The sequence below is a fragment of the Hippocampus zosterae genome, chromosome 2, assembly GCF_025434085.1.
Source record: "Hippocampus zosterae strain Florida chromosome 2, ASM2543408v3, whole genome shotgun sequence".
NCBI classification, from domain to species: Eukaryota; Metazoa; Chordata; class Actinopteri; order Syngnathiformes; family Syngnathidae; genus Hippocampus; species Hippocampus zosterae.
Window position 1 is genome coordinate 34,894,395 of NC_067452.1, and position 19,115 is coordinate 34,913,509.

Here is a 19,115-nt window from a genome sequence, read left to right on the forward strand (position 1 = left end):
GCGGGGGGTGCTGGAGCCTATCCCAGCTGTCTTCGGGCAGTAGGCGGGGGACACCCTGAATCGGTTGCCAGCCAATCGCAGGGCATTCATCTAAACGTGCTTTTGTAAATTATGTATGCTTGTTTTAAATGCACATTTTTATCCCTTGTTTTAAGCTCTTGTAAAGTGTCTTTGAGTGTGATGAAAAGCGCTTTCAAATATAATGTATTATTATATCTGATCAGACAATAGCCAATAGCGAATGGCAATATGTGAGCACGTACGATTCCTAAAGGTAATCACAGATCATCCTTAAACCCATCCCATTGTGCCTCCCCCAGCTTGTGACTGTGATCCGGAAGGTTCCGAGAATGGAGGCATGTGTGACAGCCACACAGCGCCGACGTTGGGCATGGTGGCCGGTCAGTGTCGCTGCAAGGCCAACGTCGAGGGCCAACGCTGTGACAAGTGTCGGAAGGGCTACTTTGGCCTCAGTGCCGACAACCCTCAGGGCTGCCAGCGTGAGTACGCACAAGTACAAGTATTGACCTCATCCACATGCTTTTGAAGTTGTGCTTGTTTCCCGTCATGGAAGCCAAAGTCAATTTAGTCAAGCCCATTTCTTCAATTGAACTTTCACTTACAATTTAAACCTTTTACTGCCGTGCATTGTTCATTTAGATGCATACATTTTAACATTACTCTTTGGACCTCAAATCGGTAAGGCAGACCCATTTAGCTGCCCTGTTTGTTTATTTATTCATTCATTCATTTTCCGATCCGCTTAATCCTCATAAGGGTCACGGGGGTGCTGGAGCCTATCCGAGCGGTCTTCGGGTAGTAGGCGGGGGGCACACTGAACTGGTTGCCAGCCAATCGCAGGGCTCACAGAGACAAACAACCATTCGCGTTCACATTCACACCTAGGAACAATTTGGAGTGTTCAAGCAGCCTGCCATGCATGTTTTTTGGAATGTGTGAGGAAACCGGAGTACCCGGAGAAAACCCACGCAGGCACTGGGAGAACATGCAAACTGCGGCCGGAGCTGAAATCGAACCCGATCGAATACCTCTGCACTGTGAAGTCAACGCACTAACCACCGGCCCACCGGGCAGCCCTTGTTTGTCCATCCATCCATTTTCCGAACCGCTTGATCCTCACTAGGGTCGCGGGGGATGCTGGAGCCTATCCCAGCCTTCTTCGGGCAGTAGGCGGGGGACACCCTGAATCAGTTGCCAGCCAATCGCAGGGCACACAGAGACGAACAACCATCCACTCCCACACTCACACAGAGGGACAATTTAGAGTGCCCAATCAGCCTGCCACGCATGTTTTTGGAATGTGGGAGGAAACCGGAGCACCCGGAGAAAATCCACGCAGGCCCGGGGAGAACATGCAAACTCCACACAGGGAGGCCGGAGCTGGAATTGGACCCGTCACCTCTGCACTGTGAAGCCGACGTGCTAACCACTGGAACACCGGGCCGCACGCCCTTGTTTGTTTGTTTGTTTGTTTATTTATGTTACTAACCACAATACACTTCTTTCAGTTCTGAGTTTTGTAATTCCTATGCAGACGTGCTTTGGAATGCGCAAAAAAAAAAAAAAGAACAAAAGAAATATCTGAAGAATGACCTGATGGTATTTAATTATTATTATTATTTTTTTTTTTACAAGTATTGGAAAAAAAGGTTCTGTTTCCTCCCGCAGCTTGCCGGTGTGACCACAGGGGAACGGTGGCGGGCAGCACCCAGTGCGACGCGGTCAGTGGCGACTGCTTCTGCAAGCGTCTTGTCACCGGACGAAGCTGTGATCAATGTCCGGTAAGGCGCTCACCGTCGTGCCGATGAAGGTCATCGGTTTACAACTGGCATTCTGCTCCCTAATTACTGAACTTGCTGAATGAAAATCACATCCCATTGACTCAGTTTTGCACTATTAGTTACTCCTTATTATTGTTGACGTCCTTTCCTCAAGTTTGTTTTCACTGTCCGTCTTGTCCCACTCATCCAGGAATAGCGTTGGCAGGAATGTGAGCTCCTGCCTGGACTCTCTGTCTAAATTTAGTTGAGGTATTTTAGGGTAGTCCACTTGGTGTGGGTTTCTATCTGCCTAAAAATGGTCAGGTCTGAAAGTGGATCTTCATTTACGTAAAACAAGAAATCATTGAGTGGGAAAGAGTTAAAGTACTTGAAACAATGAAGCTGCCTTCTAAATGTGGTTGCTGCATCATCGAAAACACAACCACTCTTTTGAAAGAGAAGACAACTCAAAATGTTAAATAACAGGAACCAGACAGTGATGATATACCACAAAGCTGTGAATGTTAGTCTTTGAGATTACAGGGTTGGCTTCAATCTGTGTGACTCAAACACTTCTTTTAGAGAATGACGGGTGACGTTTTCAGTTGCCAAGATTTCTTCTCTCCGTCCCTAGCCCTCGTTTTATCTGTTTATCTATCTCTCCCAGCCAGAACACTGGGGCCTGAGTCTTGACCTGAATGGCTGCCGAGGCTGTGAATGTGACAGTGGAGCTGCTCTGGATAACCAGTGAGTGATGTTAACTGAGCAGATTCTCATAAATTGAGTGTCAGTAGCCTCCTGTTTAGTCTGTGGCTCTAGAGTTGAACATCCTCTTATTTAAATGTCAGCGCTGAATAATAATGACAAATATATTTGGCACGAGAGAGAGAGAGAGAGAGAGAGAGAGAGAGAGAGAGAGAGAGAGAGAGCGAGAGAGAGAGAAAAAGAGAGAGAGGCAGAGCGGTGGTCAAGTGGTTAGCGTGTCGACCTCACAGTGCAGAGGTACCGGGTTCGATTCCAGCGCCGACCTTCTTGTGTGGTGTTTGCATGTCCTCCCCGGGGCTGCGTGGGTTTTCTCCGGGTACTCCGGTTTCCCCCCACATTCCAAAAAACATGCATGGCAGACTAATTGACAGTCAAAAAGTTTCCCTAGGTGTAAATGTGAGCTGGTTGTTCGTCTCTGTGTTCCCTGCGATTAAATGTCCACTTTAATTACTTAATGCAAAAAAGAAAAACAAATCACATATTGCATTGTAAGTACATTCTGGCCACATTTTCTCTATTAGATCGAACGTTGGGATCATCAAGTGTATCCAAAACAACTGTATCCATTTACATTATTGTGGAAATTGTAGCAACGCGAAGAAAGCGATAATTTCTCACGTTCGCGCTCAGAGAGAGTGTGTCATTTTTTTTATTAGCACAAAGAGCAGCAAAAACTTCCCGCGCCAACCGAGACCCGCCGAAAGTCGGTTTCCATAGAAACCAGCAGATAAACATGGCGGTCCTTAAAGGGACTGCAATTATTTCTACCCCGTTACCAAATCGTGAACTCTCTGACATGCATATGCAACATTGCATTCATACGTTTGCAGTTGGTGGTGAATTATATATATAGAAGTCACTACATTATCATCATTCATTCATCAGCAATTATTGACGTTGAAATATGGGCCAATTTATCCACTTGGTTTAGGACTAAAGTCTATTTGTGAATAAAAAAATAAATAAAACAAATGAATAAAAGTAGTACTTTATGTAAAATCATGTGTTCTCCATAGGTGCTCCATCGATAGCGGACAGTGTCGCTGCCGCAGTCACATGACAGGACGCCAGTGTACACAGGTGGAGTCTGGCTATTTCTTCATGGCTCTGGATTACCTCCTGTATGAAGCTGAGTTGGCCAAAATGGGTCAGGTGAGATTTTTGATCGAAGGAACATCTATGACATGACACATTAAATTGCGCAAAAGAACATATTCGTCTTCTATCAGGGCTGCACACTGGAGACCAGGGAACACCAGCAAGGGCGTCCGGCCACATGGACAGGTATCGGGTTTGCCCGCATACCCGAAGGTGGCACTCTTGAGTTCATCATCAGCAACATCCCTTATTCCATGGAGTATGACCTGCTCATTCGCTATGAGTCACAGGTGGGTATATTTCAAGACCAAAGTGTTTAGACACACCTCATCAATTTATCTGTTTGTCCATTATCTATTTCCAATCCCTCATCTATGGTCACGAGCTATGGGTCGTGACCGAAAGAACGAGATCCCGGATACAAGCGGCCGAAATGAGTTTTTTCCGCAGGGTGTCCGGGCTCTCCCTTAGAGATAAGGTGAGAAGCTCGGTCATCCGGGAGGGGCTCCGAGTCGAGCCGCTTCTCCTCCACATCGAGAGGAGCCAGATGAGGTGGCTTGGGCATCTGATTCGGATCCCTCCTAAACGCCTCCCTGGTGAGGTGTTCCGGGCATGTCCCACCGGGAGGAGACCCCGAGGAAGACCCAGGACACGCTGGAGAGACTATGTCACCCAGCTGGCCTGGGAACGCCTCGGGATCCCCTGGGGAGAGCTGGAAGAAGTAGCTAGGGAGAGGGAAGTCTGGGCTTCCCTGCTAAAGCTGTTGCCCCCGCGACCCGGCCCCGGATAAGCGGTAGAAGATGGATGGATGGATTATCCTCACAAGGGGCGCGGGGAGTGCCTCAGCCTATCCCAGCTGTCTCCGGGCAGTAGCCAGGGGACACCCTGAACCGGTTGCCAGCAAATCGCAGGGCACACAGAGACGAACAACCATCCGCGCTCACACTCACACTTAGGGACAATTTACAGTGTTCTATTAGCCTGCCATGCATGTTTTTGGAATGTGGGAGGAAACCAGAGTACCCGGAGAAAACCCACACAGCAACAGGGAGGACTTACAAACTCTACACAGGGAGGGCGGAGCCGGAATTGAACCTTGCACCCCTGCACTCTGAGGCCGACATGCTAACCAGTCGACCACCAGGCCGCTATATATTACCCTTAAATCTTAATTCTAAATTTATGTGAGCAAATGGAAAGGCATTCCCACAGACACGCTCCAAAATGTTTCCCAGATGATTGAAAGCTTTTATTGACACAAAGTGCAATGTTACTTCCTGTTGGTGTAATGGCCAGCTATCTGAATATTTTTGTCTGATACAAAGATCAACTTTGTAGATGACATCCATCGCCTCATGACATTCATCTATTCCAGATGCCCCGGGACTGGGAAGAAGTACGAATCACAGTCATCCGTCCAGGCCCGATTCCAACCAGCAGCCCCTGTGGGAACACAATTCCAAATGATGACAAACTAGTTGTCGCCCTGCCCGCTGGAGCCAGGTTTGTTGCTCTAGCGCACATGCACACACTCAACCGCAAAATATTGGGATGGTGGAAAAACATTCAGAACTACTTCTGTGTGAAGTATTTATGGTGTAGAGTGTTGCGAGTGCCGCACAGCCTTGCTGACTTTTTTTCCCCTCTCATATTCACTTCAGCTTAGGTAGTATTTATTCATTCATGTACAGTAGTCGTCCTGCTTATTGTGCTCATTGTTATTGGCTGGTGTAATAAATAACGTAAATTTGCTCCTATACAACTGGAATTTCCCCATTGTCTGGCCAAGCAAGACTACCGGGAATTCAATTTCTCTGTTGTAGTCTAAAAAGCTCCGCTGGGATAATTTCATCGATTGACAGAACTAATATAGGACTTTTAAAAGTAAACAGGGGTCTCTATATTCGGATTTCTTATATATGCAAGATACATGCTTTTCAGTATTCAGTACTTTGGCTACTGTATATATTGATCTGGAATGATAAACACTTAGGATGTTGTCATGCTAGAACCCTTTCAATGCCATACGTTTCAAAAAATGGCATTCTTACTGATCTTTTAAGGCTCACCAAATATTGGCGTATGTAAACAGAAACTACCAACTTTGTTCTCAATATTCTTTTTTTGTAATCAGCATTCAAATGTGGTTTCATTGAATCAAATCACTTATTTTGTACCAAAGAGTGCAGAAAACAAGCTTTTTGTGGAAAGATATGTTTTATGCAAAACAATCAACTTTATGATAATTATTTTTGTTTTAGTGACACATCAAACATCCTTTTCTACTATAAAATACGCAATGAAAATGTGTTTTTACATTTGACAAACTTTACAAACTATTTGTGCGCTATATAGTAATAGTAGTGTTTAGTCGCATGTGTGCATCATTCCATTCAAGTATGTTTGTGTATGTATATACGTTATTTAAGCGCTTCTACTTGTAAATTTAAATATTTACTCTCCATCATTGCTTGTAACTACGAATTTCCATCAATCCACCATGTTCACAAGCATTGATGTGGTGATCAAAAGAGACGCAATGCTCCCATCTGCTAGCTATAGTTAGTATCGTATTTACTTTCCAGGCTTAAAGGGATACTAAACTTATTTAGCAAATTTTAACAGTAAAAAGTTATTATTTTCTGGAAAATCAATTTGGAAACTTCATTATTGTTCACGTACAGTTAATGCCTTTAAAAACGCATTTTGCTACTTACTGTCGACTGAAAATGACATCACATCCCACTCAGGGTAAAAACCAATATGACTGTAGGATTTAATCTTCTTTTTTTTTTAAACATATCCTTAGGTTCATGGTTCCTCCTCAGCCTGTGTGTCTGGAGAGAGGTGTGACATATACCATTCGCTTCGAGTTCAGACGCTATCAGGACGCCAATGCTGTCCTTAATGGCGCGGCCAATGCCGTCCTCCTCATCGACTCTGTGAGGACGATTCTTTCCTTTTGTCTCATTCCACACGACAACGTCGTTCCCCGGTCACTTTTGTGAGCGTGCCTCTTCGCTCCAGATTGCCTTGATGCCTCGTCACTCTTCCATGGAGCTCTTCAACGCCGGGGACTTGGCTTCCAGCAACAGGAAACAGATCTATGAGCGGTACCGTTGCCACGAGGGGTCGAAGAGCGTGACCCACCCTTCCATGACTGACACCTGTGCTAAGCTAATCGCAAGCATGTCGGCTGTTATTAACGACGGGGCTTTGCGTGAGTACGGAGACACACTTTTAATTTGATTCAATCATGGTACAGTGAACCTATGAATCCCCCTCGTCGCATTTATTTTTCTTTGTGAACCCATCCTCGGGTGTTCTGCAATCTGCGTTTCCCTCCAGCTTGTAACTGCGACCCCCAGGGTTCCATCAGCTCAGTGTGCGATGTCCGCGGGGGTCAGTGTCGCTGCAGGCCCAATGTGATTGGTCGACGGTGCGAACAGTGTGCCCCAGGAACTTACGGTTTTGGACCCTCAGGCTGCATTGGTGAGAAGAGATTTTTTAAAACTGGGGCTCTATTTTTCTCGTGATCCATATGGAGGCTACTGATGGGCGATTAGCGTTTTTGACATAAAATCGTATTGTTTTGCGTTACCAATGAACTAACTGATATAGATATAATTTTTTTTCAAAAAAAAAATTAATACTGTTATCTGGTTACATTTTAAGTACATTTGTATTTGAAAAGCTTTTTTTCCAAAATGAAACCAAATTAACATGTTCAGACTTAGTCACGAATTGTTTTAGCAGGATAAAATTCATGTTTGTAAATTTCACAGATCTGGATCAATAATATAACATAGAAAGAAATCTTGAAGGTTCTCTATACCTTCTGTAAAATGATGTGTTGAAGAGGAAAAAAATAATAACCATCTTATCCCTTACAAGTTTGAGGAAATGCAATCTTTTGCATCCTTGCACATGGATCTGGGTAACTTCTGACATAACCCGAAACATTTTCATAGTTATTCCTATTTTGAAAATGTATGGTTTTTGATAAAAAATAAACACAGTAAATAAATAAACAAATGAAAAAAAAGTTGGACAAACAAATATGTACCAAAATGTGACCCGAGTATGAATAACTGGTACATTCTTCACTTAACCATGAAGTACTACAGTATATAATTATACAATAACTACGATGTAACGTTTAATAATGTCAACTTAATACAATAATGAAAAGAATTGTCAAATGCACTACATTTAGTAAGTGTTAGTTTCACCCGTTTTCCATCTACAGTATTTCTGCATTACAGTACCAAAGTGTGACTTACTGTACACGAGCGCCATCTACCGGTGTTCATTATTTCGCATTCAGAAAATCCCCCACCTCAGTCCTCTTTATTTGAGATCTTGAAATGCAAAATCGATCCATATCCATCTTTCATGTCACGCTCGTCCCGTTTCCTCCTCTCTCCGTGCAGCCTGCGGTTGCAGCGTGGAAGGCTCGCTCACTCGGCTATGTGACAAGTACACCGGGCTATGCCAGTGTCGCCCCGGAGCGTTTGGCCAGCAGTGCGACAGATGCCAGGCAGGTCACTGGGGCTTCCCCAACTGTCGCCCCTGCCAATGCAACGGCCACGCCGACGAGTGTGACCAGAGGAGCGGCGCGTGCATTCGCTGTAGGGACAACACCGGAGGAGACAAGTGCGACAGGTGACGTCTTACTGTGTCATGTCGCCAGACAATTTGTTCCTGTTTAATTTATTCGGGTTGCAATGCACAAATAATGATAACCTGATAAACTGTCCACTGTCGTAACCGCTGTCCCAGAAAAGGATAATGGCAACCATCAGAGTGCGATTTTTTTCCCCACGTCTTTACAAAGTGCAGAGTTTACCAAATGCTCTGACTGTCTCGACTTTGCTGTTTCTATAGGTGTGCCAATGGTTACTATGGTAACCCAATCCTGGGCGTAGCAGCTGGCGGCTGGTGTCGCCCGTGCCCCTGTCCGGACGGCCCCACCAGTGGACGGCATTTTGCAGCATCCTGTTACCAAGACAACCGTAACCGGCAAATTGTCTGCAACTGTAACCAGGGATACACAGGTAAACGGATCTATGATGAGTTGCTCTCCGGTAGTTTTGAGGGTTTTGACAGCGTCTTCCGCTCATTGAAATGGTAAATTGAACCTTTTAAAGTGAGCAAAGAGAACTATTCCATGAAGCAAAGTGCTGGATTTAATATTTTAAACTTATGGTTTCACTTTCTTTCCAGAGCAAGGTCAAATGATGGCCAATTTTAATCCGGTACTTTAAATATCTAACGTTTTGTTGTTTCCTCCCTCCCCTGTATTACTGGTACAGGGATTGTTAAACGCTCCAGGCTAACCATTTGTAAACGTGAGTAAAAAAAAAAAAAAAAAATGGAATTGACCGTCCAGCCCTGCCAACTGCACCACAAATCTGTCTTTATTTTCCACCATGTCCTGGCCATGCATGCTTTGCTTTTGCACCCTGTTTGTTCCAAGGTGCTCAGACATGCCTCCACAAATTAGTTTTCTTTGTGAGTGCCTGTGCTGAGCATTACGTAGTACCGTGGACACTGCTATTAAAATGTCAGCTGACCACTTTCTGAGGCTTACCATGTGTCTTGTTACGGGATGCAATTGTACCCCACATTGAGATTTCTTATCGAAAGCGTCATGAGACGTTCGTTTGACTGTTTCCTGCAGTCGCAAATAAATTGTGCTTCAATTTGTGTTTCGTATACTGTAGGTCTTGTGGGGTACATCGTTGGTCTTTCCAACCATGCATTCTTACTTTCTGAACCTGTATGTAGATGTCGCCCCCCCCCCACCCCCCATTCAAGGATCTGACCAAGATGTCCTTTTTTGTTTTGTAGTTGGGGCGGGGGGGGGGGGGGGGGGGGGGTTGTGAGGCAAGTCTGTGATTGATGTCAACTCTGTTTGAAGAACTGTTCATTCTTCATCTCTGACTTTGTAACATTGGAAATCACCTCCACAACCAACAAAAGAGCTGATACTCCTTCACTTTTGCCACTCGCGTCCAACTTTCATCTTTTCCCCTCCCAAGGCTTTATGAATGTGACTGTTTCATCTTTCCCCACCTTCTCATTGCCTCTTTCTCAAATTTCCTCTTGTCCTCCCTTCTGCCAGACTCAAATATGCCAGGTATTTTTCCAGTCACGCATCACGGTGTGGAACACGGTTAAGAGAGTACTGGCATTCAAACGGTCGAGCTATACCTGGATGCAACTACTGTACATTATTGTAATGCTAATTGTACAAATTAACTGCATTTACTGCGTTCTCCCAAAGAGACACTTGGTCTGCTCTGCGTAAATTCATTCTCCTGAGTTTGTTTGAGAACCGACCTTGAAATGCCGCATTTACAGTACTGACAAGTTCATTCGCATAAAACGTAAAACGATTGTCTCCTTTCAACAAGCAACTTATTGCACGTCACCCTCTTGAACGGAACTGTAACTTCTCAAATTGAATCTTTGAACTTTAAAACGTACCGCCCTCGAACTGAATCGCACTCCAGGAATTCAGCTACGTATCGAATAGTCTTTTTAATTGGAGAGATGGACATCGCGATGAACAAAACCACTTCCTCCGGCCTGACTGATCTGCGTTTCTCTCTCAATTTAGGTACTCGATGTGAGGCGTGTGCTCCCGGTTACTATGGCAACCCTTCTCAGCCCGGGGGAGGCTGCCGGCCGTGCCAGTGCAACAACAACATAGACATGTCCGACATTGACGCGTGCGACCGGCGGATTGGCGAGTGCAGGAAATGCCTTTACAACACGGAAGGACCCGACTGCGGCGTCTGCAAAAGTGGTTATTTCGGAGATGCTTCAAGACGCAACTGCAGGAGTAAGTCACTTTTTGACCCTTCCTGCTGCCCTAACATTTTTTGTATTTCAAATAAATAATGATAGGGCGGCCCGGTGGTCCAGTGGTTAGCGCGTCAACCTCACAGCACAGAGGTACCGGGTTCAATTCCAGCTCCCTGTGTGGAGTTTGCATGTTCTCCCCGGGCCTGCGTGGGTTTTCTCCGGGTGCTCCGGTTTCCTCCCACATTCCAAAACCATGCATGCCAGACTGATTGAACACTCTAAATCAGGGGTGTTAAACCCTTTTTCACATTTGCCGCACCATTAAAATTATACCATACTCTGCTATAAATCACCAAAATAATGTCTTTCCTTATTTTGGTGATTTATAGCAAAGAACATTATGAAATTTTGAAATTTAATAAACAGATCTAGTGGATACTCCATGAATTGCATCTTATTAAAAGTAGTCATTCCATGTCTTTTATGAATTTTTCACTTTTAAATTATCCTGCGGCCCTGATTGAACCTCCTTGTGGGCCAATTACGGCCCGCGGGCTGTATGTTTGGTCTACGCCAAATTGTCCCCAGGTGTGAGTGTGAGCGCGTATGGTTGTTTGTCTCTGTGTGCCCTGTGATTGGCTGGCAACCAGTTCAGGGTGTCCCCCGCCTACTGCCCGAAGACGGCTGGGATAGGCTTCAGCACCTCCGCGACCCTTGTGAAGATAAAGCGGTTCAGAAAATGGATGGATGGATAAATAATGATATGCTTATCCCCCATGTGCACTTTAGAATGCATATGTAACTTCCTTGGTACGGAGCGCAGCCAGTGTATGGAGCGTGAGGACTGCGTGTGTCAACGGCAAACAGGCCAGTGCCAATGTCTACCAAACGTCATCGGTCAGACGTGTGACCATTGCTCCCCCGGCCACTGGAACCTAGCTAGTGGCAAAGGCTGCGAACCCTGCAATTGTGACCCCCACAACTCGGTCACCTCATCATGTAACGAGGTACATACAAGTACACACGAAATGAAACATCATGGCAGAAAAGAACTTGAGTTCAATACACGTATTGACCAAAAAGTAGAATTGGTACGGGATACAAAATATGAAATGTGGGGCTGTTCCGAGCACAAGTCTCGAGCAAGACACCCGACACCAAGTGTAACCTGATTTTGTGAACATGACTATTTGTGGGGGAACCTTGAAGGACAATCTGCCTCGGGATACTGTTCAACCTCCTCTGTTTGGATTTTGAATTTCAGAACGGACAAATAATGGAACTACATATCATCTGTTTGTTGTGGTCAAAACCCGAGTTGCAGAGTTCTGAATGCACTGCAGCTGTGTGATGATCTTTTGAGGGAGTCCAGTAAAAAGATCAGAACTGAGTTTTTGGTGCTCTTTGATCTTAGTAGGTTGAATGAGGCAAATAATAAGGTCTGAGAACTCCAAAATGTTGTGCAGTAGTCGCAGAAGCCCCCCCCCCACCAAAAAAAAAAAATCAAATTCTCCTTTGTGTAACAGCAGAAGTCAAGAAGGTCACACTACTTGTAATTTTGTAAACTTTTTTTCATTTCCATTTCTCCATTTATTTATTTTTTTCAGTTTAGTGGACAGTGTCAGTGCCGTGATGGATTCGGTGGGAAAACCTGCACAGACTGTCAGGAGAACTACTGGGGAGACCCTCGGACACAGTGTAGAGGTCAGCACCATGAGCCAAAGTAATATACATCTTGATGCCACAAGATGGCATCAAAGCACTACTTTTGTTGTAAATGAAGCCGCTTGACTCACTTCAACATGAACTTGATTCCCACGAGATGGTGGCAGAGCATATTTGTCTCTATACCACAAATAGAATTATGAGGGTGCAGGTGTTGACTTCATTTCCTCTTCTCTGGCCCTCTTAACAGCTTGTGACTGCGACTGGCGAGGGATTGAGACGTCTCAGTGCAACCGAGTCACGGGTCATTGCGTATGCCAGCAGGGGGTGTCGGGTGTCCGCTGTGACCAATGTGCCCGAGGTTTCTCTGGCGTCTTCCCCAACTGCCAGCCCTGCCATCAATGCTTTGGGGACTGGGACCGCGTTGTCCAGGTGCAGGATCTTACTTCGAGGTTTATAGTTAGATGGGGTGGGATGAAATGTCATCAATGGAGCAAAAATATTTTCTCTTACAAAAGGACCTGGCGGTGCGCACCAGGGCTTTGGCAGAGCGGGCCCATGAGATTCAGACCACTGGCCTTACCGGCCCATATGAGAAGGCTTTCAGGGACCTCGAGGAGAAACTGTCCCGAGCTCAAAGTATCGTCAACTCACGCAATGCCACTGCTGCCGCCGTTACCTCTCTGATGGAGCTGATTGAACAGCTTAGGTACAGGTTCCTTTATGACTTTATTGATTTTAATCAGTGTAATGCATGCAGATATCGCTCTCAGGTTTAATGTGTGACAGCGCACACCATACAAACTGTAGTTCCAACAAGTGTGGCGATCCCTCTAATACCATTGTGGCCAGGGGCGGGGTGGGGGGTGGGGTTTCACATTTTTGCATGAGCAAAAATATACAAGAATAAAAACGATTGTTTTTGCAATGTTTCAAGGAGGGAAAAAAAGTCAAATTGCCAGACAAACTTCCAATTTCATTTTGGATGAAAAAGAGTCACAAAAATGGCGAATAGTAGCGATTTTATGAGGCTTTAAGTGGTCCAGCTCACTTGAACTCAAATTGGGATATATGTGACCTGAACCGGTTGCCAACCAATCACAGGGCACACATAGAAGAACAACTGTTCGCACTCCCAATCACACTTCGAGACAATTTAGAGTGTTACATGAGCCTGCCACACATGATTTTGGAATGTGGGAAGAAACGGTAGTACCCGTAGAAAACCCAGAGAGAACATGCAAACTCCACAAAGGAAGGCCGGGGCCTGGAATCGAACACTCCACTTCTGCAATATAAGGTGGACATGATTCAAAAGCTGTCAATTGCAGTGAATTAGGTAAAGATGATCTTGCGTTAGGTGGATGTTGTGTGGCAATTAGCGTTCAAGTCGGCTTTAACGTGATTGTGCCACAACTTTGTAAGTGTTCTTGTTTATCTTCTGGAAGCTTTGCCACTTCTCTGCTTTTCTATATCACAACAATATAAATTATATCTTGATGGTCTTAAATGGATTGAGTCGTATGTTAGTCTCCATTGCGTCAACGTTTAAAAATTGTATATTATAAATCACAACATGTTTTATGACTAAAATCCATTTACAACTACTTGCCCTTTTTCCTTAGATCTCAGATCGGCGACACCACCGACACTTTGAACCGTCTGGAAGGAGATCTGACTGTCGTCCAGGACAGCAACTCGGAGGCAAGCAAGGAGCTGAGTTCTCTAGAGAGAGAGGCCAGAGAACTGAACCTTACCTCAGAGCAGCTCCATCACCAGCTTGATATCCTAAAAAACTCAAATTTCCTCGGTGAGCTTATTATCATTATTATTATTTAATTTTGCAAATGTGTCATTACAAAATCCTTTTCATAAAACTCTTATGTATGTATTATACCTGTACTTTAAAAATGTATCGTTCATGACTTAAAAAATTGTGCGGTGCCAACTACTGAGATACCCCGTTGTGCTTTTTTTTTTTTTTTCAAATTCCAATTTATATCATCATATTAAAGTTATAAACCACAGACATAGACATTGAGGATTTAGAATAAAACTATATAACTCAAACAACCGTTTAGATATCTACCAAATAGAAACATACCAGTAAAGTAACAGATTTCATTGGATTCTTTTTCCTGATTTGCCAGACCACTTGTTGCTAGTCAAAGTTCCCAAATCTTAATCATGAAGGCCTAACTCGCCGATTAAAAAATAATAATAATAAATCACATCCCAGCCATGCCATTTGAATGACAAATGAGAGACAAACTAAGAGGAGTGAGGACAGGAGGACAGGTTTATCCTTACACCTACGTTGCACAGTTAAATCAATACTCTGTATTAAATACAAAATTCTGTTGAATAAAGATGCACTCTGATTCCTAAATGTCTGTAATTTACATAATGTGCTATTTCTCCTATTTGTCTTCTTTTTTCTACCAGGCGCATACGACAGCATTCGTACCTCCCACAACAAGTCTTGGGACGCTGAGCGACGTGCCAACCAGTCGACCGTGAACAGGCCCAGCACAGTCAGCCAATCGGCAGACACCCGCCGTCGCACCGAGCGCCTCATCTCTGTTAAGAAGGACGACTTCAACCGTAGAAATGCCGCCAACAAACGCTCGATGGGAGAAATCAAGACCAAAGTCCAGAATCTGGACTTGCGGAAGATCAATGAGAAGGTCTGATCTTGGTCGATGATAAGTATGAATGATGCTGATGTGTAACTGTTATTTTTATGCATATGTGAACGGTTATTATCAATGAAAAAACAAAACTGTCCCACGACAGGTTTGTGGTACAACGGACGACGCTCCCTGTGCGGAAAGCCCTTGCGGAGGTGCGGGTTGCCGTGACGATGAAGGGAACCGTCACTGTGGAGGCCTAAACTGTAACGGTGCTGTGGCGGCAGCTGACAATGCTTTGGAGAGAGCCAAGCATGCCGAGAAGGAACTCAACAAAGCCATGGGAGAAGTGGAAGGACTCGTTACCAAGGTATGAAAGCATGTAACGTTCGTTCTCGTTGTCATGATAGCATCATATCTGTTGCCACCCAAATGGATTCGGAGAAGTCATATTGGGAGTTGTCGAATGGCATTTCATTGAAACAGGCAAAACATATCTCATCAGGATAAGAAACTCTCAATTACAACAAATATGTGAAAGAAAACCCATCAAATGTCAAAATCTGTGCGCAATCTCAAATGACTTCTGAGATTTTGTCAACATTGCGCTGGTCTTCAAACGATGCCAATGCAAGAATACACTCGATTCATTTCAGTGGGACCCGCCAAGATAGCTCTGGTCAGAAGTTTAAAAAAAAATTGGGGGTAGGTTTTTTTTTTGGTCAATATTCTTCACATTTGTCACCAAATACCCTCTAGTTTTATGTTTTCTCTCGAATTAAATTGGTTTTGCTGAGACTTTTTTTTTCATTCATGACATTTTTGCCGTGTCCACCTTCATTGTCAATGACTTTTTTTTTCAAACTTGCTCCGTACAGTGTGCTAATGCAAAAATATACTACAGAGTGAGATATTGAATATCTCTCTAGGCATTGTAATGACTACCATGAAAATAATTACGTTTTGAAATGTGATGCATTTTATTTTGTAAAGCGGCTGCACAAAATCAAATCATCTGGAGGCATATACATTCTTAGGGTTGCCTTTAAATAATTTTTGCACTTAAAAAATGTGTCTGGATCCAGATGATTTTATTTTGGGCGATCACTTCACAAAATAAAATTCAGTAACACATCTTTTTTTCCTCAATTGTTTTATTTTTAATTTAATTAAAGGATAACTCATAATCTTTCACAAATCCAAGCCCATGGTTCTTTAAATGCAAGACAGCAAAAACTGATGAATTATAACAGTAAGTTGAAGTCGTTGTTTTGTTTCGGTGAGGTGGTGGAAGCAAAGACCAAGGCAGAGGAGGCCAGGGGGAAAGCCCAAGCGGCTCTCGACAAGGCCAAGGCCACCAAGAACCAAGTGGAGCGCTCCAACAAGGACCTGCGAGACCTTATCAAACAGATCAGGGACTTCCTCCTGCGTGAGTCCACTCGATTGAAGACGTCATGATGACGACTTCTTAACTTGAACTCGTCTTGTGCCTTTCTCTCAGAGGAAGGGGCCGACCCTGACCATATCGAGGCGGTGGCCAATCGTGTGCTGGAGCTCTCCATCCCCGCTTCTCCTCTCCAGATCAAACATCTTGCGGATGAAATTAAAGAACGCGTCCGCAGTCTCTCCAACGTCGATGCCATCCTGGCGAAGACGCAGAACGATGTCCGTAAGGCGGAAACACTACTGCTGGATGCCAAGAGGGCAAGGTATTTATTATTGGTCAATCAAGCAGCCAAATTGAATTGGTATCGCACCTTTCATATGCAGTGATCCACATTAAAAACACCTGTGTGCATAACCCTATGCTGCTGTGCAGGCATCACGCTGAAGGTGTGAAGACCACTGCAGAGAGAGTGACGCAGGCCTTGGTGGATGCTAAGACTGCCCAGACATCTGCAGAGAAGGCCATCGCCAGAGCCAGAGCCGACATTGATGACACAGAGACCCGCCTGGCACAGGTAACCAAAAGTACCCAGACTACTATTTCAATATTTTCTTTTTTTCCCTCCATGCCCCATAATGCTGATAGAGTGGAACTTCCTGAGTCAAACATAATCATTTTCATGACACAGGATGTTCTCATTTTAAAACAGTTTTCCAATTGGAATAGAACTGAATTGAATTCATTCATTTCCAGGCTCCAAGTGTCACAATCACGCAACCTCTTAACATTGAGTGTGAGAGCATTAGTAACATTTTAATATTCCTGACCGTCATACAGCTATAAAAAGTTGAACATTGTAATGTGTTATATAAATTATAGAGTGAAACCCCTGTTTATTATCGGGGATACATTTGGACTCAGCCATAATACTTGGAAAAGACAAATAAAAACGATTTATGTAATAAGAGACACATTAAAAAAATCAAACACATTTTAAATGTATTTGAACAATGAATTCTTTGTTCTTGTGTTAGCGGCTTGTAACAATTTTAGAACGGTTGTATCACCTAACATCTGTGCTGGCTGCATGGATTCAATTCTCACACATGAACGGTCCCTGAAAGGGTTAATCACGTGTTTAGTGTATTTTGTTTTTCCAAATAGTCTTACTTTGTTTCAAAATTGTAAAACCACAGTGACACACATACAGTACTCATGGTCTGATTTTCACATGACTTGCACGTGAACCTCCACAGATAGAATCAGAGACATCTAACGGTGAGCGGCAACTAAGCGAAGCCATAAACCGTCTGAGCACGTTGGGCCGTGAGATAAATGTGCTGAAGACCAAACGCGCTAACAACAGCATGGCAGCAGCTCGGGCTGAGGAGACAGCCACCATGGCACGAGACAAGGCAAACGAAGCCAAGCAGGTTTGTGTGTCTATCACTCTATCCGGGCAAATGTTGCCTCATTTACTCACATACACTCTCAACTTTTAATACTCAGATTCTAGATGGACAGCTGACCGATAAGTACCATGAGGTGAAACAGCGTGTTGACACCAAAGCCAAAACTGTTCAAGATGCCAAGACGAAGGCAGAGAGCCTCAGGGACGAAGCGAAACAACTACTGCAGGACGCCCAGAAAAAGTTGCAGAGACTAGCAGGTATTTTTTTGTGCATATAAAGAAGTAAATTGTGGGCTCAAAATGGCTATATTCAAATTCAGGGGAATCATTACATTGTCTGTAATTGGTTGCCGACTAGGCCCGCCTCTTGCAAAGTCAGCTGGGATAGGCTCCTAGCTGACCTGTGACCCAAATGAGGACAAGCACTGTTGAAAATGGATGGATGGATTTTCGTGTTAAAAAAATGGACTGAATGTGCATTCAATGTTGATTTCCCGCCGAAATATTTTGCTCCCACAGAGCTGGAGAAAAACTATGAGGAGAATGAGAGAAGGTTGGAAGGGAAAGCTCGTCAGCTGGATGGCTTGGAAGACAAGATGAAAGCACTCCTCAATGACATCAACAAACAGATCCAAATCTACAACACATGCCAGTAGTAGACGCCTATTCTGGGCTGACTTACTCTTCTGCACACTACATGTCGGGTGCAACTTGCCAGGAAAGCAGAATGTGTGCAAGTTGTATTGGTTTTCAGTGTTTAAAAAACAATCTGGAATTGTATGCTTGTAAATGTCCTGAATATTTAAAAAAATGTGCGTGTAATTTAAATCACAGATGTCAAAGTCCAAAGATATGAGATAAAATAACGGTTTTTTTTTCTTATTTCGAGGCAGCAGGTAAAAAAAAGAATTGGGAAGCTTGTTTTGATCTTTACTCACCACATCTGCTGGAATTTACACATGCTGACAACCACTGAGTGGCTTGGTTTTGAACCGATTAAATCCAAACCGTCATGTGTAACCCACTCCTGGTTTTTATCACAATCGAACGTAAGTCAATAAGGAATGTCTCAAACATGCATTCTGGTAATCAACTCCCAAGATTAAGGGCGATATTAAGAACTGGTGAGTTGAACGTACAGTATGACACTTGTCAGTATTCCATCGCAGTTAACATAACTGTTGAATTTTACCAGCCTTTTCATATTCCTTATTCCTCATAATGGTGTCAATTTAACAATACAAACATGTTTTACTGTACAAAGGCATGTTAGGGCCACAGATAAATAATTATACACTATTATAGTTATATAAGAATAAATTGTAAAATGTATTTCACATCATAACTTGACACTACATTCTCTAACATGTGTTTGACAAAATGTGACATACCAAAGACGAGAACAAACAGCAGTGCCTTAATTTTGCCAATAAAGGTTTTAAGTCTGTATTTATTTGATTTATTTATTGAGGAAATGTTTTCATGTTTCCAAATCTTTCGTACTGATAGTCGGTTTACATTACATAAATGTCTTACTTCTTACAAATAGACATGTTTGAAGTTGA

The 19,115-nt window shown here is 43.7% G+C and overlaps 1 protein-coding gene across 2 annotated transcripts in view; it reads left to right on the top strand.

The window, feature by feature from the left end:
* Window positions 1–18,999, top strand: part of lamb2 (laminin, beta 2 (laminin S)) — a 52,078-nt gene extending 33,079 nt beyond the window's left edge. Inside the window, exons 11-36 of one of the 2 annotated variants that reach the window (XM_052050604.1) lie at window positions 321–500; window positions 1,690–1,802; window positions 2,449–2,528; window positions 3,563–3,698; window positions 3,776–3,934; window positions 5,020–5,147; window positions 6,454–6,586; window positions 6,672–6,864; window positions 6,993–7,136; window positions 8,078–8,309; window positions 8,532–8,701; window positions 8,960–8,995; window positions 10,270–10,494; window positions 11,247–11,464; window positions 12,065–12,161; window positions 12,373–12,554; window positions 12,641–12,831; window positions 13,748–13,932; window positions 14,568–14,809; window positions 14,919–15,122; window positions 16,037–16,181; window positions 16,254–16,461; window positions 16,572–16,713; window positions 17,396–17,572; window positions 17,649–17,808; window positions 18,070–18,999. In XM_052050604.1, the coding sequence (XP_051906564.1) occupies window positions 321–500; window positions 1,690–1,802; window positions 2,449–2,528; window positions 3,563–3,698; window positions 3,776–3,934; window positions 5,020–5,147; window positions 6,454–6,586; window positions 6,672–6,864; window positions 6,993–7,136; window positions 8,078–8,309; window positions 8,532–8,701; window positions 8,960–8,995; window positions 10,270–10,494; window positions 11,247–11,464; window positions 12,065–12,161; window positions 12,373–12,554; window positions 12,641–12,831; window positions 13,748–13,932; window positions 14,568–14,809; window positions 14,919–15,122; window positions 16,037–16,181; window positions 16,254–16,461; window positions 16,572–16,713; window positions 17,396–17,572; window positions 17,649–17,808; window positions 18,070–18,206 (4,217 nt within the window). In that variant the 3' untranslated portion in view covers window positions 18,207–18,999. The remainder of the gene's footprint in view (window positions 1–320; window positions 501–1,689; window positions 1,803–2,448; window positions 2,529–3,562; window positions 3,699–3,775; window positions 3,935–5,019; window positions 5,148–6,453; window positions 6,587–6,671; window positions 6,865–6,992; window positions 7,137–8,077; window positions 8,310–8,531; window positions 8,702–8,959; window positions 8,996–10,269; window positions 10,495–11,246; window positions 11,465–12,064; window positions 12,162–12,372; window positions 12,555–12,640; window positions 12,832–13,747; window positions 13,933–14,567; window positions 14,810–14,918; window positions 15,123–16,036; window positions 16,182–16,253; window positions 16,462–16,571; window positions 16,714–17,395; window positions 17,573–17,648; window positions 17,809–18,069) is intronic. The other variant, XM_052050612.1, reaches the window with a different exon arrangement.
* The last annotated feature ends 116 nt before the right edge of the window (window positions 19,000–19,115 follow it).